We start from the raw sequence: 27,540 nt of genomic DNA, 5'->3' as shown, positions 1-27,540 counted from the left end.
ATCTCAGACCCGAAAACTGCTCTCTGACTTTTCTTTGTGTTTCTCTTGGAGTCGACTCTTACTACCCTGGAGTCGACTCGTTGAACATTGGAGTCGACTCGCGCACTTCGGGAGTCGACTCGTTGACAGTTTCTGAGTTGAAGCTTTCTGTCCTTCTGTCTGTTCTCAGTCGGAGTCGACTCGTACTGATCTGGAGTCGACTCGAGCTCGTGCCAGTGAACTTGATACGCTTGGAGTCGACTCGTGATACTCGGGAGTCGATTCGAGTCTCAGACATTGGTTCATGCAGACTTCTTAACTTATCCAAAATACTATGAACCAAGTCTAGAAACACTTGGACAGGATTTTCACTGAAACACTCAATTGAATTCATTAGTAATCACAAGATATACTCAAATGCTTTGAGCTCATCAAAATCAAATGGGGATTTAATCAATCACTCCACAATGTTTTTGTATAATTTGGTAATATAAGGACATTGGTCGATCCTGACTTGGAATTAAGAGTGAATCTTTGGAGGACAAAGCTTAGAACCCCACAAGACTGATACAGCATGCATAAACTGCAATCTTGACATGAGTATAAAAAAAAGAAAATAAAACCTCTCCTCAATTATGTTAATAGTCAAAGAAACAACTGTCCACAGTTTTCACCGACTTGCATTATTACACAAATCAATCACAAGGCACAAGAACATATCTATTAGTAATAGGACGCACAGACAGGAGGAAGCGAATAGGTATGTTTGGAGTAAAGTACCTTCTGATCGTTGCATGCATTTGATACTGGGGGGAAGAACACGATAGGACAGCAAAGGCTGACAAAGTTATATGATTGAAGATTTTTTGGTGCAAGAGCATAAGCTGAGTATCATAAAGAAGGAAAAATAGAAGCAGATAAGTGATATAATGAAAAATAAGTTAGTAGCTGCATTAACATTAAATGGGTTTGTGTGTGGGTGTGCTGTAACTCGTATCTGTAGTGGAGAAATGTGGATATTCATGTCATGTGAAGACTGCACATGCACATGCATCTGCATGCATGCTTGCAGGGGAATGTAGATGCACGCGTGCATGAGTGTGTGCTGTGAGAGTCTGCAAGCCTAAACATATGAGAGTGTGTGCATTTCTGCATGCATATCTGCGTATTTCTGCAGGTAGGTGTGCATAGCATGCATGCATTTCTGTAAGTGCAAAGCCTCCAAAATATAATTCACCAAAAAATTCTCACAATTTAAATATTCTTAGGCCTATGTAGCACTAGAGTTTTAAAGATTTTAGTTGTCAGAGAAGATCTGATGGTTGTACTGTTAAGGCTTTGAAAATTCTGGTAGGGCTAAGAATATCTAATAAATCTTTGATTTAGAATGCAATGATCAGTGGGAATGACAGACAAACAAGGAACGTTCAAAGACCTGGCAATGTAAAATTGATAAGAAATTTACTAATTATTATTTTTCAGATGATTATGTATGAACTTTATAAATATATTACGCATGCATGGTACCATTAATAAGAGATGCAAATGGATAACAATCTACAAATACTTATTTCCTACAATGATAGTGATTATCATAGTTTCACAAGCTAATGTAGGTAAGTCAATGGAAGATATCATGCAAGATTGAATTATAGTTCCTCATAATATTTATTATCAGATCATTTACTTGTATCAACAAGCTATGAACATGACTAAGACTTCAATCTACGGTATTGGACTCATGAAAGAAACACCAAGATGCCATTTTTTCTTTGAAGGAATATTGACCGTGAACTACATTAAATTTCTAAAATGAGATGGAAACTAGCCTCCACTAGAACAATGAAATTTTGTCAAGAGTTGCAATCTATAGGAGTGGGATGAAGGAAAAGGGGCAGGCTTTTCGCCATATAGGTGTAGACAAAGTGAAAGTCTACTCCATAATTAGTGTGGATCCACATGGTTATGATCTACAGCTTCTAAAATGTCTATACCATAAAGATCACATGGTTGAAATTGATTTATCCATGCGTCAATTTAAATAATAGGCAGCAAATGGCTTAGAAGGACATCTCAAAATATTTTAATGGTTTCAAAGCACACAAACCTATCAAATTTGATCCGCATTTGTTTTAAAATACCTCAATCACAATCAATAGTTTGGTGACAAAAACTATAATCAAGGTACGCTGTCTCAATACCGGGCTTTATACCAGTGCTACTCTGTCACTATATTGGTACGCCCGATATGGGGGCCGGTTCAGCGTACCGAGTGTCGATACCTTCTCTATACCATGTACCGGTATCGAACCAGAATGATACAATATATTCCATACCGTCCATTTTGGTATGTTATGGCATACCATGTCTATAATGCTTGTAATCCATTTTAACATAGTTACATTGCTGATAATGTCCATAATGTCATTTCTAAATTAAAAATAACATCAATGCGTCCTCTTGGTGAATACGTAAGAGATCTTGAAAATATGAGCATTATACTTTCAAAAATGTTAAATATTGTAGATTATGATTAATAACGCGTGTCTTATTCTAAAGATAGAAGCCTCAATTCATACCAATAATAAGATAGACTTGTGTCTTTCTCTCCCTAGCTCCACCTAGAGAGAGAGTTGAAATATGCATTTTTCCTTGAACATTTAGTTGGTGAATATTCCCTCCCCAATCACTTGTTACCACCTTCCATGCACCAATTGTTATGCATATCAATGGCTGTAAAGACTTTTAAGTTTTAACTATATCTATACATGCATATGCATATACATATATCTGTACACATGTATCTATTTATATGTATGTATGTATGTATATATTGTTGTTAGCTTGATGTATGGACAAGAGATCTCCAAAATAAATGGCTTTAGTACTTAGACATTTTATATGTCATAGATCCATGATCAGTGGTGTGATTTTTTCAGTTTGAGAGGTATATCATCGACCTTCATTGGGAAGCATTAGGGACCAAATGCTCAAAGGAGCATTCTAACTTAATTATATGTGTGTGTACATGCGCACATATTACGTATAAAACAAAAATATTTTTGAGGGTATTTAATCACAAATTTTTCTTAACTAAAATCACCAAATCAAATTATACTCTATTAAACATCCCTGGCCTTTGGCCATCTACTCACTAGCTAAGGAATCTCATAATCTTGACAAACTTAATAATTCTCACCTAGAAGTTTTCCCAATCCTATGATGATCAATCTTATATAGTTAAAATAATTTAAATTCCAATGTATTTCCTAGTAGGCCAAGGGTGTTTCTAAGGTGCAGTTTCTACTATGCAAATCCACTTTCTATATTATCCTCCTACAATTAACGAAGCTATGTAAATTTTTATGCTTTCTGGGAATTATAGGAATGTTTCAATTTGTCTTGCTATCTTTGTTTATTTTATGATAAGGAAAGTACTCATGTAAGCATCAATTGTGTAGACCTTGTTGCAAAATCTCCATTTAAGCATAGAAGAGAAATAGAGAACAAAACTCCAATTTGACAGTTACAATTGAAATAGAACACGCTATCACTTAGAAGGTGGAGGTTTTCTCCCAAATATCACCACACTAAATAGTTGACTACTTTTCTGAAGCTCAAATTTTACTCTAGGGATCTATCATGTTAGGAATCTTGTTCCTACTAATGGAATTTCCAATAGAAAAGTAGAAAGAATAGAAGAGAAGGATAGAAGAAAGATTGTTCGACAACTTCAAAGGAATCAAGAGATCAAGAAGTCCAAAGTCAATAGGCAAATTTTATTAATTCCCATGCTTGAATTCCTTGGCCCAAGGACAAGCATATTAATAGCCTAAAACAACAAAATAACTAATTCTACAAGTGCCAGAAAACTAGGAAAATAACTAGGAACTAAGAAAATGAAAAATGGGAAAAGTAGGGAAGGTGGGGACTTGGTGGCTTAGTGAGATTCCTATTTAGAGCCTGTTTGGGAAATTCAAATTGATTGAGCTAGATTTGCTACAGGAATTGGGCCTGTTGGCCGGTCCAGCCTATATTCTTCTAAAGTCTTATCTTAGTCTTAGCCTAAATCCTATCTGTGGGCCTGCGGGTCTGCATGACGAAAAAAAAAAGAAGACCCATGGTGGTCTTTTTTCCTCCTATAGGATTTAGACTGTGGGATATTAAGCTGAGATGGGCTTCACCCAAATAGACTGCTCAATCCATGAATCCAATAGGAAGGCTGGATTTCCCAAACAGGCCCTTAGAATAGAAAACATGTCACTTCTTTACCCTTCAAAACTATCTTCTCCTCAAGGTTGAGCTGCAATAAATTTTCAAAATTTCTCTTCAAGAGAACAATAAGGCTCCCAAGTTGCTTCCTCAATTGGTAAATTAGCTTGAACCTCTCTCGCACCATGATTGTGATGTTTTATATGAAAGAGTAGATGCCCTACAAGCCAATCGCAATATGTATTGTGAAGGATTTTCTTTTGATTTTCCAAATCATGTACATGACATTTAATATAAATAAAGGTATTGTGTTTCATCATATGCTGTTGATTATATTTGTGATGAACCCCTTAGATTAAGGCAATGATTTTGAGGCTATGATGAGATCATACTAGTGAGACCTAAAATTCTAAAACCCTAATCTTAAATATTCCCAGTCATTGGTACATTGAGTCGGGGATCAATGTTTACCGGAAAGACAGGCACATCTTATGTATGTTCGATGCAGAGGGTGATTGATCTCACAATCACTTGTGTGGAGACACTAATACTAAGATGTGGGTGCTCATTAGAGAAATGAGTTCACTGAATTGACCTACAAAGAGAAATCTTATGAAGTTTTACTTACATGAAAAGATGATTCTCTTAGTGGGAGTTGTGCAACTGATCCTTTGACCTGAGATCACCATAGTATCTTGTGCACATAAATCCATATTTTGGTTTCCACTCATTCATGACAATAAGTTATGTACGAGGTCTTCTGGATATGGTGGAATGTGTACGAAGGTTATGAGTAGGTCAACAAGGAATTAATCACTTCTAGTAAGAGAAGATCGCATCCTATTTATTCTAATCATATGATAATTCAGGAAGCCTTTGATCAAAGCACAATGAAAATTAGAAAGAGTTTCTAATGTTTCATTATTCAAATTATCATTAGAAGATTGAAAAATATATGAATATGAAATTGAGTTTGACATATATTCATACTCATATACATATTCAGGATGCAGTTTGTTTAAAGGATTGAATTGCATGATAACTTGCCACTGAAGGGTATTTTTGGTATTTCCACCAAATTCCATATTTTTTGGGTAGACATGACACGTTGCTAGACGTCAATTTTGTTTTATAGGTTTGATCGAATTAAAGAGTTTAATTCGATCACCAATTAGAAAGGATTCTAATTGTTAAGTTCGGGTTCGCGCAGTTTGGACTTAAATCGATTAGAAGAGTTCTAATCAAGTTGGGTCAACTCGCACTCACACCTATTGCTGGCTAAGTATGGAACCCGATGGGTCACACACAAGAAAACTTATTAAGGGTCTAATTGGATTAGATCATGTTTGCAAGATAGACATCCTAGCAGGTGTTGCAAACCCTTAGCTCTTGATTCGAATTGGATTCGAATCCGATTCTTAATTGATCTAATTTGATTAGATCATGTTCTAATATGGGTTAGCCAAGAGTTGGCACATAATTGGCTTGGTTTGAGTCTAATTGGATTAGATTTAATAAATCATTCAATCTAGACCGTTAAATCTTAATCTACCGTTGGATGAAGACATAATGGAGAGTTGGTTTAACCCAATTGGATTGGGTTAGAGGATGGCTACCATAATTGACCATTGGATCTTAATCCCACCATTGGATGAAGACATAATGGGTCAAGTGAATGGCGCCTTGCATTGGAGCCCTTGGATCATCATCATGAAAGATCAAGAGGTGAGGCATGATGGACATGTGATTAGCATGTGATGTTGACTTGGTCAAAATATGGCACCACATGAAAGGACATATCATTTGATACACCTCCTCACTTGATCTGCACCTCCTCTTATTTGATATGGCCCTTTAGATGATGCCCTTTCATGAGAGGATGTGTGGATGGGATGCATCCCTTGGAGATGCATCCCTACACCTATTATAAATAGGCTAGCACTCCATGGGTTTCATCATTCCAACTCCACCCCACTCCTCTCTTCTTTCTTTCTTACATTAGTTTCTTTCTTTCTAGCATTGTTTCTAGTGTGTCCTAAGCCAAGACAAGGTGGTCTTCTTTAGGACAAAAGGATTAGAAGTGATTTAGAAGGTTAAAGAAAAATAGAAAGAAAGGAAAGCAAGCCATTAGAGTTCTTTAGAAGAATTCTACATTAAGGATCAAAGTCTTTGGAGCTTAAGATTTAAATCAAGTTTTCGTGTGGATCAACGATGGAGGGTGAACACTTGGGCACCTAGTGAAAATTCTGCACATTGGATTAGCGTTAGAGGTATTCTTCTATTTCTGCATTTATATTATATTATTTGATTGCTTCCATTAAGGTGATCTTGGCTTATAAGGGTTTTATGTTAAGGAACTTTATCAAGAAATTTTTAAAATTCCTAGCTTCCGCTGCCCATTATAGCATGCTAGAACCCTTCATTATAAATCATCAAACCAAGATAGTGTGCTGCCAAAAATTTAATTTCTAGTCTTGGTGAAATATCTCATAAGTGATGCTGAGGGAAAATATGCTCATCCAACTTCTTTAAGCATGAGATATGAAATACCGGACGTATTTTGGACCTGCGAGGCAAATCAAGGCGGTACGCAATTGGATAAATGCATTCGATCATCTTGTATGGTCCATTTGAATCTAGGAGACAGCTTCATAGATGCTCTCACATTGGTGGAAGCTTGTTTATAGTGCTGAGGTCGAAGGAAGTCCTTATTATCTATCACCTACTTCAAGTTCCCTCTCAGTCATGTACTTATCACTGCTTGTTGCTTCATTCGAGCTTGTGTCCCAATACCATGAAAATTATACTTGAGAAGTTGTAGCACCAGATCTCTATCATATAAATCATGATCAACATGATGCACATGTGAAGAGCCATGAGAATTAAGAGTAATGATGGGTGGTAGTTGGCAATAGACAACTTCAAATAAAGTGGTATTTGTAGAAGTTACTGTCCCACTTTTCTACCCAAGGAAGTCTATGTACCTAGTCCTTTAGTCTATCACGAGCAAAGCATTGTGAGTAATTCTCCAAGCACCGGTTGGCCACTTAGTTTGGCGATCTGATTGGTGATGGTAACATGAGGACCCGTACGGGCGTGTGTTTAGTCCTACATCGATTATTGACTCGGTAGATCTTGGATACTTGTACAGAATCAAGAAATCCAAATAATACCTTTCGACTAGCTTATTTAGATAACGTTATGAGTTGCTACAAATGGTATCAGAACAGACCCAGTCCATAGCCCATGTGGACTGAGGGACACTGCAGCATGGGCTCATTTGAGACTGACCACGGATCGATCATGATATTTGTGATTAAATTTGAATGGTTTTGGACTTTTAGCCTGATGAGGACGTTAGGGTTCAAACGGGGAGAGTATGTGAGGATCCGTGTAGGTGCGTGTTTAGTCCCACATCGGTTATTCGTTAGGTAGATCATAGATACTTATACAGGATCAAAGAACTCAAATAATACCTTCCGACTAGCTTTTTTTGGGTGAGGTCCTAGATTGTTACTGTTAGATGTATGCCCTAGAAGCCAATCTGGCTGACACATTGTTAATTCTAGGGACATAATTTTGTACTTGACTATTTATTATTGAATAAATAAAAGGCATCTTTTCATTCATATTATTTATGTGTCTATGAATCGTCCAAAAAATTAATAAGATGATGATGCATATTCTCAAGAGTTGAGAATTTGAGCCATGTATCATTAGTGATTAATTTCTGAATGCTCCTGATTAATGGATCATCACGAGGACGGTGATCGATCCGATCAGTGCACAGATCACTTTCATTCTGGATGGACGAGACTTGAGTCCACAGTGTAGGGACACTGAAGTGATAGTGCAGGTGCTTGTTAGAGAACAAGGGTACTGAGCGTGACCAAGACAAGAAGTCACTTGGATGTCTATCCACTCGTCAGTGACTTGCTTGATGTTGCAGTAGTATGACTGGTCCTTTGACCTGTGGTGCTTCGGCTACTCACAGTGAGGTTATTGTAGTTTGACTACACGTATACATGGTCTCTAGTCATATGGGTCCTTGTAGTGTAGATTGGCTGCAGTAAGTTCACTGTAGGAGTAGGGTATGCACTTACATGGAATCTATCGACCTTGATAGAAGAGGAGTGATCCTACGAGATTTGTTAGACTGAGTTCTAAGACCTTGGCCAGGGCAGTAATATAAAGTAGAGAAAGAGTTTTCCACTATCGAACTCGAGTCGAATAAATCTTGACATATGACAGACGAAGGGGTTTGATGAGTTATCCATGACCTCCGTCCTGTAGGGATCCACAATAGTAGGACTGTATCACACGATAACTGCACCTAGAGGTTCATCATTCTATTCTACTGGGTAGCCACTACATGCTGCTAGGTGTCACTGGTGGATGGTGGGACTCACAGGGATTATCTCGATGATCGATAAACCCTAATGAGTAGAGTTGGAATCGTTCCAATCCATTGAAAGGAGTTTTCAATGATATTATGATAGAGATCATGATATATCTCACTACCAGTCAGAATAGAACCTATGAGGTCACACACACTAGAAGTATTGACCGATCCGATGGTTGAATCGTGATTAGGAATCACAAGTAATCAATTAGATTGATATTAAGTTGAAGAAGGAACAAAGGGAATTAATTAATTGGACTTAAACACAAATCCTACTTCGAGTAGGATTCCTAGAGTCCTAATTGGATTAGGACTGGGAATCCTAGTTGGAGTAGGACTGGGATTCCTACTTGGAATAGGATTCCTACAATCCTAATTAGATTAGAAGTTTTGAATTAAAATTGGATTCCTACTTGGAGTAGGATTCCTAGAGTCCTAATCAGATTAGGACTTCGGATTCAAATTAGAGTCCTAATTGGATTAGGACTAAAATTAAATATGTCCTAATTTGGATTAGGGTTTCTTAAGTCACAATTAATTATTAATCAAATGAATCAATAAGACTCCTAATTGGATTAGGATTGAAGAGTTCAATTGAGTCAAAATTGATTTAAGTTCTAATTGGATTAGGACTTACCTAGATTGGATCCAAATTGGTTCACCCTTGGGCTAAGCCTAATTGGATTAGGACTAAACCACATTAGGGGCTCCCAATCCTCATTAGATGAGGATTAGGGCAACACAAGAAGGAGGGGCTCAAGCCCCTCCTCCTTTGCTTCATTGGTGCGGCAACACAAGAGGGGCCGGCACCCCTCTTGGAAAAAAGTCTAGGGCTCCTAACTTGTAGGAGCCCTAGATGCTTTAAAAGGAGGTGAAAAGGGGCTGACGCCCTAATGAGATGTTGCTCTCCTCTTTGCAGCCGTGGCCACCCTCTCCCTCCCTTGGTTCAGCCGCCAGCAAGAAGAAGGGAAAAAGAAGCCATGGCGCCCTCCTCTTCCTCCTTTCCTCCTTCCAACGCAGGGAAAAGAAAGTAGGCTGTAGGGGCTTTGCTTCTTCCTCTTCTTCTTCCTTCTTCCTCCTCTCAAGTACATTCATGAGTTGAAAGAAAGAGAGGAGATCAGCCATCAAAAGTTATCTCTGCAAGGGAGCTAGCACCCCGGTGAGATAGAGAGCTTGGATCGGATCCTGCTTCGTGTGGATACCCGTAGAGGCCGGGCACTTGAACGGCTTCAAGCGAACCTTCATCCTAAAACCACGAACTCCAGTTTGCGGTGATCATCTACCCGCACAAGGTGAAGATCTGATCTTCTAATATTTTAAAAAGTTTTTAATCCTTATCTATCTACGAACGGTTTTAAACAACGTTCATGCGATGAACGGTTGATCCCGCGCATGCCTCTTCCGCTACATCTGAATTTTTTTTAAATTTCAGCGGCATGATCGGGGTTTTCTAACAGTGGTATCAGAGCTTAGGCTTCGTAGATTAAGGTAAGAATTAATTATTAATAGGCTTATTAGATCTGAAAATTGAAAGATTATGCATGCTGAAAATTTTCTGCATGCAGATTTTTTCTAGGGTGCTGATTTTTACATGCTGATTTTTATGTGATAAAAAGATGATTCTAATTGTATTGTTAATGGGATTACAAAGTTTAGAATCATGATTAGCATGATCAGCAACCTATGTCATGATATAATCAGTTAGTTTTCAGATCTGAAAATTATAATTGCTGCATGTGGTGATAATCATAGGATTCAAACCCTTTTGGTATCAAATGTAATGACCTGCGATGTGATCTGTGATGTCATGTAATTTTTCAGATGCTTGCATGCATCTTATTTGATGTTTTGAGAGGCCTGCGTGCCTCCTAAAAGAAGATGTAATTTATTATTATTTTTATTTTACATCTGGTTGTATTTCTGTGATGTGATGTACGTCAACGATCAAGTTGAAGACAAGGCATGAGATGAACAAGGGTCTAAGCGGTTGATGGCGATTGGATCAAGAGTTGGTCAAGGATCGAATCAAGGAGGCTTGGAACCAATTCAAGAGTTGAAGACCAATTGATCGATTGACGTGCATGTGCTTGTAATATGACCTAATTAGAATCTATGATCATCACCCATTTAAAGTTTAGCTTTAATTATTGCTGCGATTATAACTGCCTGCAATGTGCCGTTTGCATGTGATGTGAATGAGAGTCGGGTAGATAGGTTTACATGTGATGTAGCAAACCCAATTGAGACCTAAATTAAAACCTCCTCAATCAAGTCGAGAGTGAACCGACATGAGCAAGTCATATTAGATTAATTGATCTAATTGGTGTCTAGGAAAGCATGAAAGGTGGTTACTTAATTAGGACCTTACTCTTGGGTAAGAGGAGCCTCCCACCTGCTTACCTGGCCAATTGTTCGATTACCTCTTATGAAGAGCTCAAGTTGCAAACACTAAGACCTGATTAACCAATATTAAGTCAATAGGTCTTCCACTGTAGTAGAATTGCTAAGGCCTTTCTGATGTTGATTTGTCTCGGCTGGATACAGTGGTCAAGTTGCATCGGGGGGCTGGACCTCTCTATAGACATGAGATGTTGTAGGGTAAAGGTGGGGTTGGGCACCAATAACTGTTAGGTGAGGACCCAATGACGACTTTATTCCTACGGTTATATGGTGGGTCTGACTTAACTAAGAAATGGGACCAATAACTATTAGGTGAGGTCTTCATGGCTTAGAGACCAAGTAGCACTGCAACATGCTTGAGAAGCATTGTACAAGAGTTGTACATTCATCAATTTATGTGTCAACAATAACTGTTAGGTGAGGTGGCATGTAAATCGATGGGACCGCAGTACCCACTAGAGACCCTAGTCGTGTGGGATTTCCGTTTTCCTACCAGGAGAGTGTGAGGAATTCGAAAAAATAGTGGGAGTTACATTTGTTCTAAAAGATCTTAGAACAGATTAGGATCAAGTACAAAAGTCTAACTAGAATCTTTACTCTCTAAGGATTATAAAGTCAGCTTCTAGACTCTTAACTCATATCCTATAGAACAATCGTTTGACGAAACCCAATTATAAAGATTGGCTCAGCAAATTTCAAAAATAGTTTTGAATTGTGAGAAATTCGGGTATATGCTAGACCATGGAATCCCCGTGTTACTAATCCGTCCGATCACTGATCAGCGTAAGACGCTTGTTAAGTGGACGAACAATGACAATAAAGTTAGGTGCTGCACAATGGCATCCATGTCCAATGCATTACAATGCCAGCATGAGAACATGAAGACTGCCAGGGACATATTAAATCACCTGCAAGAGTTGTATGGTGATCAGAGTCACGCAGCTCGGTTTGAAGTGTCCAAGAGGCTCTTCAAAGCCAAGATGCACGATGGGCAGTCTGTCCATGATCATGGTTTGACCATGATAAAGGACTTAGAGAAGCTTGAGAAGCTTGGCATGACCATGCACAAGGAATTGCAAACAGATTTGATCCCGCAATCCCTTCCAGCTTCATATGAATAGTTTATAGTAAACTACCATATGAATAAGGTTGTATGCACTAAAATAGAATTGTTAAATAAATTGGTAACTACATGAGGGAGCCTTGAAAGGTTCAAGGGGCAATGTCCTTGCTGCTGAGTTGACTTCTGGTTCCAAGAGAGAGTCTATTTGGAAGAAGAAGAAGCCTGCGAAAAAGCAGAAGACTAAGAAAACACCAAGTAAGGAAGTTCCAAGAAAAAGGCCAATTGCAAGGAAAAGTGTTTCCATTGCATCATGGACGGCCATTGGAAGAGAAACTGTCCTACATACATGGGAAGCATAAAGAACATGAAGGGTGACAGACCTTCAGAAGGTTGTCAGATATGCTCAGGATACTTAGGGACTGTTACCTATTGCTAGCAGAAATTTGATTTCTGTATTTTATTTAGCACAGAAAGATTTTTACTTGAAAATTAAATTGATTCAACATGGTTTTATGATTGACAGTCTCTATCACATACATATGGATGTATCTGTGAATATATCTGAGCAAACGGTGAATACCATAGGATCTAATAGATCCAAAAATGAGATAAATCTAAAGTATTTATGGCACCTCAGGCTTGGCCAAATAGGAGAAGACAAAATAAACAAATTGGAGAAACATGAGCTTTGGGCTCATTGACTTTCGAGTCATATTTGATTTGTGAATTCTGCCTTCAAGGAAAGATGGCCAAGTTATCCTTTGTAGGACACAGGGAGGTCCACTGAAATACTTATCCTAGTACACACTGATGTGTGTGGCCCATTCGATGTGCAGGCTAGGGGTTATAATTTTTTACTTCATTTACCGATGATTACTCACGGTATGGATGTGTATGAGACACAAATATAAAACTTTTGAAAGGTTCAAAAAGCTTAGATATGAAGTAGAAAAATAAGCACAAAAACTCATTAAGGTTCTTCGATCAGATCGAGGAAGTGAATACCTTAATGGAGAGTTCCGTGATTATCTCAAGGAGAATGGTATAGTTTCATAATGGACTCCTCCTGGTACACCTCAGCTCAATGGAGTGTCAGAGAGGAGGAATCGGACTCTATTGATATGGTCCAGTCCATGATGAGCTTCACTGATTTTCCCTTGTTTCTTTAGATAGATGCCCTATTTTCAGCTATTTACTTGTTGAATAGAGTTCCCTCTAAAGTCCATTCCTACCCCACCATATGAGATATGACATGGTAAGAAACCAAGTCTTGGTCATCTCAAGATTTGGGGATGTCCGGCCCACGTCAAGAGACTACAGGCAGACAAGCTAGAGGCTAGGACCATAAGTGCTCGTTTTATATGATATCCTAAAGAGTCATTAGGATACAATTTTTACGTCTCAGAGGATCACAATGTGTTTGTGAGCCGTCATGCCATCTTCTTGGAAAAACAGTTTATCCTTGATAGAGGCAGTGGGAGAAAAATTGAGCTTGAATAGAAAGTCTCTGAAAAGCAACGAGTCATGGATCCTATCGAACCCATTCATACAGAGCCAGTACACGATGTCCCTCGACCACCTCGTAGATCTAGTAGGGTCTCCCATCCTCCCGATAGATAATTAGGTATACTAGAAGAGGATACCGAGGAAATGTTCCTAGTGGGAGATAGGGATCATATACAAGATCCCAAAACCTACAACGAGGCGATATCTGATATCGATTCCGAGAAATGGCTGGAAGCCATGAAGTCAGAGTTAGACTCCATGCATTCCAACCAAGTCTGGACCTTAGTAGATCCACCAGAAGGTATTGTACCTATTGGATGCAAATGGATCTACAAAAGGAAAATAGGTTCGGATGGAGAGGTAGAGACCTATAAGGCAAAGCTTGTGGCGAAAGGGTATAGTCAGCGCGAGGGCATTGACTATCAGGAGACCTTTTCACCTCTAGCCATGCTGAAATCCATCCGAACATTGCTTGCCATTGCAGCATTTCATGATTATGAAATCTGGCAGATGGATGTGAAAACAACTTTTCTGAATGGATATCTTGATGAAGACATCTATATGGAACAGCCTTTGGGTTTCACTTCCAGTGATGGAGATCACAAGGTCTGCAAGCTGCAAAGGTCCATCTATGGACTAAAGCAAGCATCTCGGAGTTGGAACACTCGTTTCAATGACGCAATCAAAATGTTTGATTTCATCAACAACGAAGAGGAACCGTGTGTTTACCAAAGGGTTAGTGGGAGCGCTGTCGTATTTCTCGTACTGTACGTGGACGACATCCTCCTGATAGGGAATGATATTTCCATGCTAATCTCGGTCAAGGTCTGGTTGTCAAAAAGGTTCTCCATGAAAGACCTTGGGGAAGCATCCTATATTTTGGGAATAAAGGTCTATAGAGATAGATCTAAAAGGATGCTTGGCCTTTCACAGAAGATGTACATAGAGGAGGTGCTGAAGAGGTTCAGCATGGAAAACTCCAAGAGGGGTCTCTTACCCCTAAGGCATGGAATTCATCTCTCCAAGAAGATGTGCCCCAACACATCTGAAGAGATTCAACGCATGAGCAAGATACCCTATGCATCGGCAATAGGGAGCCTCATGTATGCCATGCTATGTACACGACCTGATATAGCCCTTGCTGTGAGTGTCACAAGCAGATATCAGTCGAATCCAGGAGAAGAACACTGGACAGCTGTGAAAAATATTCTTAAGTACTTGAGAAGAACTAAAGATTTATTCTTGGTCTTTGGGAGAAGATCAGAGTTGAAGGTAGAAGGATACACACATATTGATGATAGAAAGTCTACATCAGAATATGTGCAATGGTGGTTCAGTAAATTGGAAGAGTTCCAAACAACCGATCATTATAGATTCTACCTTAGAAGCTGAATGTTAAGCCGTCTCTAAGGGTGCAGTGGAAATCTTTTGGTTTAAAAGGTTCATTGCATAGTTAGGTGAAATGTCATCAGATGTCATAACACTTTACTGCGATAACAAAGGCACCATAGCACTAGCTAAGGAGCCAAAGGTCTCACCAGAAATCGAAGCACATAGAGCGGCAGTTTAACCTAATAAGCGACTACCTCAAAAGAAAATAAGTAGAGGATCAGAGAGTAGACTCCACAGAAAATGTGGCGGACCCATTCACTAAGCAGCTAAGTCGGTAGAAAACTAAAACGCATCTTGAGAAGATGGGGCTTTAGGTTTATGGCTGATTGGCTTTAGTGCAAGTGGGAGATTGTTAGATGTATGCCCTAGAAGCCAATCTGGCTGACACATTGTTAATTCTAGGGACATAATTTTGTACTTGACTATTTATTATTGAATAAATAAAAGACATCTTTTCATTCATATTATTTATGTGTCTATGAATCGTCCAAGAAATTAATAAGATGATGCATATTCTCAAGAGTTGAGAATTTGAGCCATGTATCATTAGTGATTAATTTCTGAATGCTCCTGATCAATGGATCATCACGAGGACGGTGATCGATCCGATCAGTGCACAGATCACTTTCCTTCTGGATGGACGAGACTTGAGTCCACAGTGTAGGGACACTGAAGTGATAGTGCAGGTGCTTGTTAGAGAACAAGGGTACTGAGCGTGACCAAGACAAGAAATCACTTGGATGTCTATCCACTCGTCAGTGACTTGCTTGATGTTGCAGTAGTATGACTGGTCGTTTGACCTGCGGTGCTTCGGCTACTCACAGTGAGGTTATTGTAGTTTGACTACACATATACATGGTCTCTAGTCATATGGGTCCTTGTAGTATAGATTGGCTGCAGTAAGTTCACTGTAGGAGTAGGGTATGCACTTACATGGAATCTATCGACCTTGATAGAAGAGGAGTGATCCTATGAGATTTGTTAGACTGAGTTCTAAGACCTTGGCCAGGGCAGTAATATAAAGTGGAGAAAGAGTTTTCCACTATCGAACTCGAGTCGAATAAATCTTGACATATGACAGACGAAGGGGTTTGATGAGTTATCCATGACCTCCGTCCTGTAGGGATCCACGATAGTAGGACTGTATCACACGATAACTGCACCTAGAGGTTCATCATTCTATTCTACTGGGTAGCCACTACATGCTGCTACGTTCACTGGTGGATGGTGGGACTCACAGGGATTATCTCGATGATCGATAAACCCTAATGAGTAGAGTTGGAATCGTTCCAATCCATTGAAAGGAGTTTTCAATGATATTATGATAGAGATCATGATATATCTCACTACCAGTCAGAATAGAACCTATGGGGTCACACACACTAGAAGTATTGACCGATCCGATGGTTGAATCGTGATTAGGAATCACAAGTAATCAATTAGATTGATATTAAGTTGAAGAAGGAACAAAGGAAATTAATTAATTGGACTTAAACACAAATCCTACTTCAAGTAGGATTCCTAGAGTCCTAATTGGATTAGGACTGGGAATCCTAGTTGGAGTAGGACTGGGATTCCTACTTGGAATAGGATTCCTACAATCCTAATTAGATTAGGAGTTTTGAATTAAAATTGGATTCCTACTTGGAGTAGGATTCCTAGAGTCCTAATCAGATTAGGACTTCGGATTCAAATTAGAGTCCTAATTGGATTAGGACTAAAATTAAATATGTCCTAATTTGGATTAGGGTTTCTTAAGTCACAATTAATTATTAATCAAATGAATCAATAAGACTCCTAATTGGATTAGGATTGAAGAGTTCAATTGAGTCAAAATTGATTTAAGTTCTAATTGGATTAGGACTTACCTAGATTGGATCCAAATTGGTTCACCCTTGGGCTAAGCCTAATTGGATTAGGGCTAAACCACATTAGGGGCTCCCAATCCTCATTAGATGAGGATTAGGGCAACACAAGAAGGAGGGGCTCAAGCCCCTCCTCCTTTGCTTCATTGGTGCGGCAACACAAGAGGGGCCGGCACCCCTCTTGGAAAAAAGTCTAGGGCTCCTAACTTGTAGGAGCCCTAGATGCTTTAAAAGGAGGTGAAAAGGGGCTGACGCCCTAATGAGATGTTGCTCTCCTCTTTGCAGCCGTGGCCACCCTCTCCCTCCCTTGGTTCAGCCGCCAGCAAGAAGAAGGGAAAAAGAAGCCATGGCGCCCTCCTCTTCCTCCTTTCCTCCTTCCAACGCAGGGAAAAGAAAGTAGGCTGCAGGGGCTTTGCTTCTTCCTCTTCTTCTTCCTTCTTCTTCCTCCTCTCAAGTACATTCATGAGTTGAAAGAAAGAGAGGAGATCAGCCATCAAAAGTTATCTCTGCAAGAGAGCTAGCACCCCGGTGAGATAGAGAGCTTGGATCGGATCCTGCTTCGTGTGGATACCCGTAGAGGCCGGGCACTTGAACGGCTTCAAGCGAACCTTCATCCTAAAACCACGAACTCCAGTTTGCGGTGATCATCTACCCGCACAAGATGAAGATCTGATCTTCTAATGTTTTAAAAAGTTTTTAATCCTTATCTATCTACGAACGGTTTTAAACAACGTTCATGCGATGAACGGTTGATCCCGCGCATGCCTCTTCCGCTACATCTGAATTTTTTTTAAATTTCAGCGGCATGATCGGGGTTTTCTAACAGTTATAGGTAAGCAAAGCTCTCAGCTGGGTTCCTTGCAAAATAGAAGAGTTCTTTTCCAATAGATGAAGACTGGATCCTAATCGCCAACTATAGAACTGGTAGCTTTTGTAACTTAACCATCTTATCAATGAACACCACAAATGAATATTTGACAGAAATGAGCATACTTTGTTAGGCAATCCACGACCACGAGAATACTAATCTTTCCTTCTGACATTGGTAGACCATGGATATGTTTGTTCATATGTGCTCCAGGATAGAAAGTGGCTGAAGGAGGCCTGGGCTCACAACTATCTCACCTTTATTCCTCTGACAAGTCTCCCATTTAGCAGCAAATTGCTTCATGTCCTTCATGCCTTTCCAATTAAAATTCCTAGAGATACATTTGTAGGTGCGAAAGACACCAAAGTGATGAGAAACTGAAGATGCATTAAACTTCTTTAAGAGTATTGGCTTTTGTTGAAATTAAGTCACTAAAATAAGCCAATCTTTATAACATAGGTCTATGTTTTACTAAGTGTGGTGAGAGAGTGAATTTGGAGCTTGTTTCAACCTTTGAAAGAGCCACTGGATAATCAATCAGCCCCTTTGTAAGATTTTCAAAATTACCACATAGAGCCATTGGACTAGCAGCAGCTAACTCAGCTTGCTTAGGAAGACAAGAAAGTGCATCTGCCACCACATTCTCTATATGAGATATGTCATGGTCATAACGGAATACTCTCTAACCACTTCTATTGCTCCATATAGTCACCAATTTCAAATAAGAATTGAACATAAGAGCTTGAGGTTCCTTCTGAATATGGACCTCCAGAAAATCTCCATATTTTTTATTCACATACAGAAAACCCGAAATAAGATGGTGATAGACCCGTGCCAGTGAATGCAAAGGGTCATTCATCCTGCATAAGAACTGCAACAATAGTGACTCCAAATGCATCACGCTAGATCACAAACATTATCTTAAAGTCCGGCAAGGCAAGGACTGTGAAGACTGCAGGAAATATTGCATACTTCAAACTTTTTAAAAGTCACTTTTAAGTCTCATCTGAAGGCATCCTTATGTAGTAATGTAGTGACCGCTGAACTAATCTTCTCACAGTCCTTCACAAACTTTGGATACTAACCAATCAACTTGAGAAAGCCTCATAATGCTTTGATAGTTTTTGGTACCTTAAGTTTTGAAAGATCTAACGCAACTCACTTCTTAGAAACAATATGACCAAGGTATTGAACCTCAGTCTTTCCAAAGTTGCACTGTGACTTTTTCAGAAATAGAGAATGCTCACATTGGAGGGTAAGAGCAATACGAGGATAATGCAAATAAATGTCAGCACGTCAATCACATTTATTCTTTATAAGAGTATACCCATCCATTAGAATCTTAGGCCAAAAAGGATGAACTAAAGAAAAATATCGCTGGAAGCATCATTCATGAGACTTTGAAACGTGGGAAGAGCATTTGCCAAGCAAGAAGGCATGACTAGGAACTCATATTGACCATCATGCATCCAAAAAGCATTCTTCAGACTATCATCTTTATGAACTCGAATTTGATGGTAGCTGCAGTGTAGATTGAGCATAAAGGAACTTGTGCACCTCACAATTCATCTAGTAGTGCGTCTACAGCCGGGATCAAGTACTTATCCTTGATGATTATTTGATTCAATGCTCAAAAACCAATGCACATTTGCCAATTCCCATCTTTCTCGTGAACTAGCAGCATATAATCCCTCCCTAGGCATCACATGAACTATTTTCTTGATCTCGTTCTTTTAGATGTAAGGGTAGCAGTCGGGCATTGGTAGTACTACCAAGAAGGAAAGATATCCTATAATCATGGGAGCGTTTAGGAGGTAGTTCATTAGGCTCACCAAAAATATCAAAGAACTCAGGAAGAAGTAGCTCTAACTCCGAAGATTTAATATTAGTGGCTGCTGGCTCTTCCAGCTTTCTCAATTGCATAAGGTACATTTGATGTTTCTTCTTAAGAATTTTCTATATACAGAGACAATTCAAGTTGACAAGAATCCAATATCTATCGACGATATTTCAACCAAACTAGAAAATATATTCGACCATATCAAAAGGATCAGGGCCTCCAAAACCCATTTGACTGATTTTATTAAATTGAACGCTGGTCTAGATGGCTCCTAGGATACTATATACATAGATTCATAACTACATATCCTATAAGAATAAGGAAAAGTAAAATAGGAAATATGAAGTAGCCAATCCCTGATAGACTTGAACTCCCAAACTAAACTCCTACCGTAAATAAAATGGAAATTAGTATACTATGCAAAGAAACCTATCATATCATCATAAGAAAATGCTTCAAGGTGCCTGTTATATGCACGCGAAACTTCATCGGAGTATATCTACTGATTTGGCAACTCTATAATCAATCAAGCTCTCATATTTGGCAACAAGTCACATGAGTTGCGCTAATCCCCTTTCGTCACATGGCAAGAAAATTTTCTTGTGCACATAATGGGAACCCCATAGCATTACTAATCCTAATATATCAGGTAATTTCTTCAAAAATAAAACTTTTGGTTCAAGGCTTATACCAATGTCATGTAATGCTTGCATATATGATTCCTTCTAGAAAAACTAACAGCAAGCCCATTATCTGGTCCAATCAAGCATATGTACCATCTCAAAATAGAATTTGACCATTGCCCAGCCACAAGATAAGTGCAACTCAATAAATTATTTGTATTGGTGCGTTAATATAATTCTTATTCAAATATATTTAAATACTGAATCTAGTAAATGATGGATTAAAAGAGATCAAACAAGCATGGTTCATAGGGAGGCAATTTATCATGGTAATTTTGATGTTGTTGAACTGAAACAATAAAATTTTGGTTTGATGATAGATTAACTAAGCTGTGATTATTCCTTTTGCAAAACTCAGAAACTAAAACTTTAATCGTTCTGATAGAATAAATTGATCATAGAGAACTTTCTTTTTATTTCATCCAATTAGGAAACATGTTTGAATTTGTACTTGTTTTCTATATCTACTTTCCACTTTGTATGCAAGATATTGTTTTGTTATAGATTCAACTACTCACTAACTTATTCATTTTGCTACCTATTTATGTAATTCCCAAATATAAATGCATATAATGGTTAACATTTATCCACCTCAATCTGATAATATGTATTTTTCCGATCAATCATTTTTTATTTTTATGCTTGCATTCTTTTTATATTGTCCTCGGTAAATATAAACAGACTTAGGGATTTCAGAAATCCGAATCCCTAAATCTCAGCAAAACTCAAGCTCAAATAGGAGCCACCCAAAATCTGGCCTGATGACAAACCTCACCCTACTTCTGTTTCCTCATCTCATCATAGCAGGAAAGAAACAGAGCAAAAGCGGTAGGCATGTATACATACATATCTGTGTATGACATAACAAACTATCTGGATGAGATATTAATCTTATGAATAATAATAATAATAATAATAATAATAATAATGATCGACAAATGTTAAGGATCAGAACTAATACTCAATAACAATATTAATGCTTGTAAATATTGCATCAAAAAATAATACTACTGTCTAGTAAGCGTATTCCCTAATATGATGCCATTTAACAGCTAAGATTGCATGTGAGAGCTGCCTGAGGCATATCTTGTGAACACTTATTTCCATGATGAGAAAACAGATGAACATGAACATCATATCTAAAACTATAAGTTGATCATGGAAATAGGCTGCCCAAGAACTGTGCAAATGTTCTGATGCAGATGAACTTTATTGTTAGAACCCAGAGATCTGTCTCACAAGCAAAAACACTTTTGTTCTGAAAGAAACTAAATTATTTGAAGTGCATCTATGACATATCTACTTCATGAAATTGTAGAGGCATAACAATGATGATAAACAATTAACAGAAAATGTCCCATACAGGACAACAGAATTATAAGAATGATTACGTACATTGATTGACAGTCTTCAGAATTACTCTTCTAGGTTTTCTATGTGAAAGAGCACAAAAGAATTTTCCAGCACTGAGTAGAATTATTGTAGTATATTGCTGCTCTGTTACTGTCCCAGGTTGTTGAAGAGCAGCTACCAAGAGATAGTGCCTAAAACTATTAAACAGCAAACAAAAGATGTTGCTCATGTTGAGAACTTATTGGTAGTTTCCCCATACTCTTTTGGTTCTGAGAGATTGTGAAATTCCTGAAAATTATTAAGTTATGATGCCGCAATTTCAATGCCATAAAGCTACAGGACAGTGAAGTGTGCTAATGTCGACTCAACAATATAAATTCATGATCCTCAAGAACTTGTACTTCTTTTTCTCCTACAAAATTCTCTCGCCCAATTGCCTGAACGATACGGACAAATTCTATTCTTCTTTCACGAGGAAGTGGAACATAAGGCAACCGGAAAATGGGTCTCACCACCCCCAGCTGAGCCAAAGCTGTATTGAGACCAATTGGATTTGGCTCATGAGACAGCCAGTTGAACAGTGGCATCAGCTTGGAATTCAATGAATGGTTAGCGCCCTGGAACATGAGTGCATGCATTAAACGTGGAAGAAGGTTACTAGCAACAGATATAACTCCAGTAGCCCCACACAACCACCTAGCCTCATGACACTGATCATCATCACCACTCCAAACTGGTACCCCTTTGTTGACATAGTTTTTAATCCGGTCATTTCCAAAGCTTTCCTTAACACCCACCATGTTGGGATTTTGTGAGATTGCATGAACCAGAGGAGGTATGTCTTGTTCAGTCCTAGATGGCACGTTATAGATTATTGCAGGACCCACAGAAAGGACACTCTGAAAATGTGAGACTAGTCCTTGCACAGATGTCTTTCCATAATAAGGATTGATATGAAGGGATGCGTGCATGCCCACAGCAAACCCTTGTTCAGTTGCACGGATTGCCTCTTTTGTTGAGTTGCTTCCAGCATTCCCTATAACTCTAATTGATGTGCCAAAGCAATTAAGTGTATGTCCAATGAGCATTATGTGTTCATCCCGATTCATGAGGTGGCCTTCTCCTGTTGTTCCTCCTACTATCACACCTTCAGCACCATTAACAATTTGCATATGCATTAGCGAGTCATAAGCTACAATATCAAATCTCCCATCAGGCAAATATGGGGTTTTGATGGCTGTGATTAATCTGAGACTTCTTAGGTCCCCTACTGATGTCCTGCAGTGGCATGGATCCAGGAAACAATTAGCAGAAAAAGTATAGAATGTGGACATGGAATCATCAAGTATCATGGCATGAAGAAGATTCACCAGCATAAATAATGTGACCTTAAATAGATGGATGAAATAAAGAATTAAACGTTTAAGAAATTGTTTAGGAACCCCCTAGGCCTAGGGTTTAATTGGGAGTCACCACCTATCTAAGATGTTAGGAACCTAACTAATTCGATAAGGCTTATGGAAGGATCTTATTTAATGATGGGAAAGGGTTTAAAAGCCCAACTCCACCACCCCTCCTATGAGAAGTTCCTAAAGGGTAATAGGTCACCTAATCCATCTTTAGGTTTTATTTGTGCTTGGCAAAATAAGAGAGAAAGAAGAGGGGGAAGAGGGGAAGGGATGTAGGCGCATGGTGCTCCTTTAAAGCTTTTTCTTTCTTCCTTTTCAAATCGCTATTGGAAGGTTACGGTTAGGGTTTTTAGATGGTATCATGGAAGGAGAAAGGTGGAGAAGGCTAGAGGTTTGGAAAAAATAAAGTTTTCCTAGGAATTTCCAAATTCATACCTAATTCTAAGGGAATTATTTTATTTTCTATAGATTTTCTTCTTGAATTTTGGGAGAGGAGAGTATTTAGAGCAAGAAGTAAGGAATTCTAAGGTTAGGTTTCAATAAGGGGTGTGATTTCTTCAAATCTAATGGTTAGAAGAGGAGGATTGATTGGTTTGATCCAATGGGCTAATTGGTCTGAGGGAAGATTGGTGAGGTAGAAAAAATGGAGGGTTGAGATCAAGGATCGCCGAACCGGTACCGGTCGGCGCTGGTACCGGTTCGGTATCGGTTCGGACCGGTGTCTTATCATAGCGTGCGTGGCATGCTATGGTTGAGATAGTGCGCGCGCGTTGTGGCACTGGAATCGGTGCGAGCTAGTTCAATTCACACAGATTTCTAGCCGAACCAAACGGAACCGTCCGATTCCATCTGGTACGCCTTCCGTACTGGCCGATTTCGGCCCAGCAACACTATAGTTCCCACCCCATAGGGTCGGAACCATTTTGTATAGCCGAACCGGACCGGTCAGCATCGGCACCAGTTCAATACGTGCTGAACCGGCCGGTACAGGCTGGTTCAGCATACCTTGATTAAGAGACTAAGAGCATGTTTGGTTGGGAGAAGTTGGACTTTAGAATGGGAATGGGAATAAGTGACTCCCATTCCAGCTATTTAGTTGGGGAGAGTCCAATTCTCATTCCGATTATAAAGAAGAATGGGAATATGCCCCAATCCCCCAAAACCCAACCCCTACTCTTTCCTTATATTCAATGCCATTCCGATTCTATTTTCGGCGGTCACAAACCAAATATATTGGGGGATATGATCATTCTGGTTTTCATTCCAATCCATTCCAATTCCAATTCTGATTCTATTCATGAACCAAATGCTTCCTAAAGTCCTTAGTTTTTCCTAATGAAAGTCATAGTCAACTATTTAAGCTTGAAAGTGGTTGGAATCTTGGGGTGAGATTATGATGGAGGTAGGGTCTAAAAATCTAGAGACCAATGATGGTTCTGAATTGAGTTATTTAGAATTTAAGGGAACATTAGATTTGTTGGAACCTTTTGAAAAAACTTGCTATCTAATTTTTATTTGTACTATGACATTTGACTGGTACTACAAAAACTATATAGAGAGGAGTTAGCGTAAGAGTCAAAAATAAGAGGGCTTGGGAGGCAATGGTGTCTTAAGATTAGGGGTGGCAAAATATGACCCGACTCGCCAACCCGACCCGTGTTCGACCCGCCATAAACAGGTTCGGATTTGGCCTAAACAGGTTCGGGTTGTAAACAGGTCGATCCGTTTAACCTGTTTATTAATTGGGTCAGATATGGGTTTTAAATGTCTGACCCATTTAACATGTTTAACCCATTTAATATATGGGCCAAGCTTTTTTTATTATGGAGAACAAGTGCCTCACAAGTCACAGCCTCAGCCCAACGGATCGTTTGAATAACCAAATCAAATACAAAAGCCCTAGCCCTAGGCGGAAATAAAACCCTTCTCGTTCCCCTCGCTCCTCGCGCCGGCCTCCTCCATCCCCAAATCCTCTTGCCCTCCACGGCTCGATGTCCACGATGGAAGGGAGTTCTCCTTCCCTCAAAGCCCGTACGCGAAGGCGTCGAAGACCCAGTTCATCCCGATCACGTCCGAGATGAAGCCGACGGCTGCCGCGCCCCTGAGGATGATGCTGATCTCGACATCGCTCACCCGCTCGCCCATCTTCGGCTTGCGCCGCACCATCCACTTGACGGCCGGTCGGACCACGAAGAAGCACCCGGCAACGAAGGAGGCGCCCGAGAGCATCACCCACACCGCCGCCGCCATCGATGCCTCCTCCCCGTAGCGCACGCCGGAGGCCATGGCGACGCCAAGCAGGGTGAAGGAAAGCACGCTGTTGATGATGGCGGAGGCCATGGTGACGGGGCTGACCCCGATGTTAAGGAGCTTCAGCTCGGTGATCATGCGGGCGAGGATGGGGAAGCCGCTAATGGAGACGGTGACACCGACGAAGATGTGAAAGACGAGCGGCTTGACGTTCTTCCTGGAGAGGCTAGACTGCCATGCCCACCACCGCGAGGGTCAGCACCTTCTTCCCGCGGGTATAGCAGTATATTCCCGCGGAGCTGACGGCGAAGGGGACTGCCATGCCCACCACCGCGAGGGTCAGCACCTTCTTCCCCACTCCCCAGCGCCCGGATTAAATTTTATTTTTTTTATTAAACGGGTTAAACGGATCGGGTCGGGTTACCCATTTAATAAACAGGTCGGGTTCAGGTTGTAATTTTCTGACCTGTTTAATAAACAGATCGGGTTCAGGTTTACAATTTTTTGACCCGACTAGCATGTGACCCGACCCCTTTATGTCTAACCCGATCCGATTGCCACCCCTACTTAAGATGTAAGAGGAAAAGCAAATTTTGAAAAAACAAGAAAATATATAGGCAACTAAGGTTCGTCGTCACGGTATCGGACCTTATATCAGTACTACACTAGCATAATATCGGTACGGTACAATATGAAATTTTTTTGTTGTACTGAGGGTTAGTATGCCACCTATACCAAATATTGATACCGAACCGGTATGGTACACCCCATACTGTCCGTTTCGGACTGGTACGGCGTATCTTGTAGACAACAATAGATGATCAAATCATCACCACCAAATTATCTAGGTGCCAAATCCAGGGCAGTAATTGCATCTTGAAGCATGGAGTTGCACCAATAAAAGAAGAAAAAGGCTTATTGATTCTAATAAAATGAACTAAGTTTTTATTGCATTAGGAAGGTTGTTACTGTCAACTAACCAATTGACTCCAAGAGCTTAAGAGTATAAATAAAGGGTCGATAATGTTGTTGTGGTTGAAATCTGGCCCGAGGGTGACCACGCCCGAAGAAATCGAGGAGACATTGGCTGGGACGGAGAAAGTGGGCCATCTCTTGCGCTCTGGGGTACCTGCACACAGCCTTGACCGTGGATTCTGGCGAAGGCCCTCCGATGGCTAAGTTAGCTGGGCTTTTGGAGAGATTTCTGAGTGGCTTGGATGGCATCTTGTAGCTTAAAATTGCTTATAATGGCTTACTGAAGGCCTTTTCCTATCCCCTTTTTATAGGATGAGGGTTTCGGCCGTTACCTGACATTTCGAGTTGATTCGTGATTAGCTGGCCGTTAATTGGAGGCGGCGTACAACATGGAGATCCATCCTGCAGGCGGAGAATTCGGAAGCTATCTTTTCGGATCTGTTCTGAGGGTCTGCCACGTCATTCTAAACGAAAGTGGTTGAGGAAGTTCTTAAATGCGTCGTGTGCGTACTTACTCTGAGGCATTATCTGGTGATATGCGAGGAGTCAGTCATCAATACCCCGCCCCCCAAGGCAGCTATCATAATGATCGGCTTTTAACACCACGATCTAGGAAGATCTGCTGAGGGAGTCTCTGGCACAATCTGGCCGCTCAGCTGCCTGGGCATGGAATCCTCGGGATCAAGGTTAACAGGGCTGATGTCAGCTCGATCTCGGGCCGAGGTTGGCACGGTCTTCGGCGGGGTCCGAAGTCAGCCTGAATTTGGCCAAGGTCGGCTCGGCCTTTGGCGGTCTGAGGTCGGCCTGGCCTCGCCCTTGAGGTCGGCTTGGCCTTTAGTGGGCTGAGGTCGGCCTGGCCTCGCCTTTGAGGTTGGCTCGGCCTTTGGTGGACTAAGGTTGGCCTGGCCTCTCCCTTGAGGTTGGCCTGGCCTCTGATAGAGATCGGCCTATCTCTTGGCAGGACCGAGGTCTACTTGCCTCTTAGCGGGGCGTCGTTGCCTGCGGTCGAGGGAGCCTCTTCGGCCCGCTCAGCTCTAAGGTCTGTTCGGCCGGAATTGGGTGACTTCATGCCGAAGTAGGACGATCTATTTTGCCTCCCATCATTTGCCCCTAGACTTCCGAGTTCGAGTTGTTCTTTAACTCGAGTGAAGGAAGTAACCGAGCTGTGGATCGTCTTGTGCTACGGCCACATGTCCGTGAAGGTGTATATGTCGTGTGGGGTGCATCTCTCTTATCTTTGGAACTAATCGGCTTTAGGCCAAGCTTCTCGAGTCAAGTTTGGGTGGTTCGAGCTGTCACGTCATTTCCAGTAGAAGTGATTGAGGGAGCTCTTCAATGCATTG

General features: G+C 40.3%; 1 protein-coding gene across 2 annotated transcripts in view; it reads right to left on the bottom strand.

Annotated features, from left to right (window-relative positions):
* The window catches only part of LOC103707738 (4-hydroxy-tetrahydrodipicolinate synthase 1, chloroplastic-like), a 37,365-nt gene extending 14,045 nt beyond the window's left edge, over window positions 1–23,320 (bottom strand). The window contains exons 1-2 of one of the 2 annotated variants that reach the window (XM_039117932.1): window positions 21,606–23,320; window positions 760–863 (exon numbers count right to left, since the gene is read on the bottom strand). In XM_039117932.1, coding sequence (XP_038973860.1) covers window positions 21,917–22,939 — 1,023 coding nt within the window. In that variant the 5' untranslated portion in view covers window positions 22,940–23,320 and the 3' untranslated portion in view covers window positions 760–863; window positions 21,606–21,916. Of the gene's footprint in view, window positions 1–583; window positions 864–21,605 lie in introns of those variants that run through there. The other variant, XM_039117931.1, reaches the window with a different exon arrangement.
* Between the last annotated feature and the right edge of the window lie 4,220 nt (window positions 23,321–27,540).

This window comes from Phoenix dactylifera, unplaced genomic scaffold (assembly GCF_009389715.1).
Source record: "Phoenix dactylifera cultivar Barhee BC4 unplaced genomic scaffold, palm_55x_up_171113_PBpolish2nd_filt_p 000288F, whole genome shotgun sequence".
NCBI lineage: Eukaryota > Viridiplantae > Streptophyta > Magnoliopsida > Arecales > Arecaceae > Phoenix > Phoenix dactylifera.
This window is presented reverse-complemented; position numbering and strand designations above follow the sequence as displayed.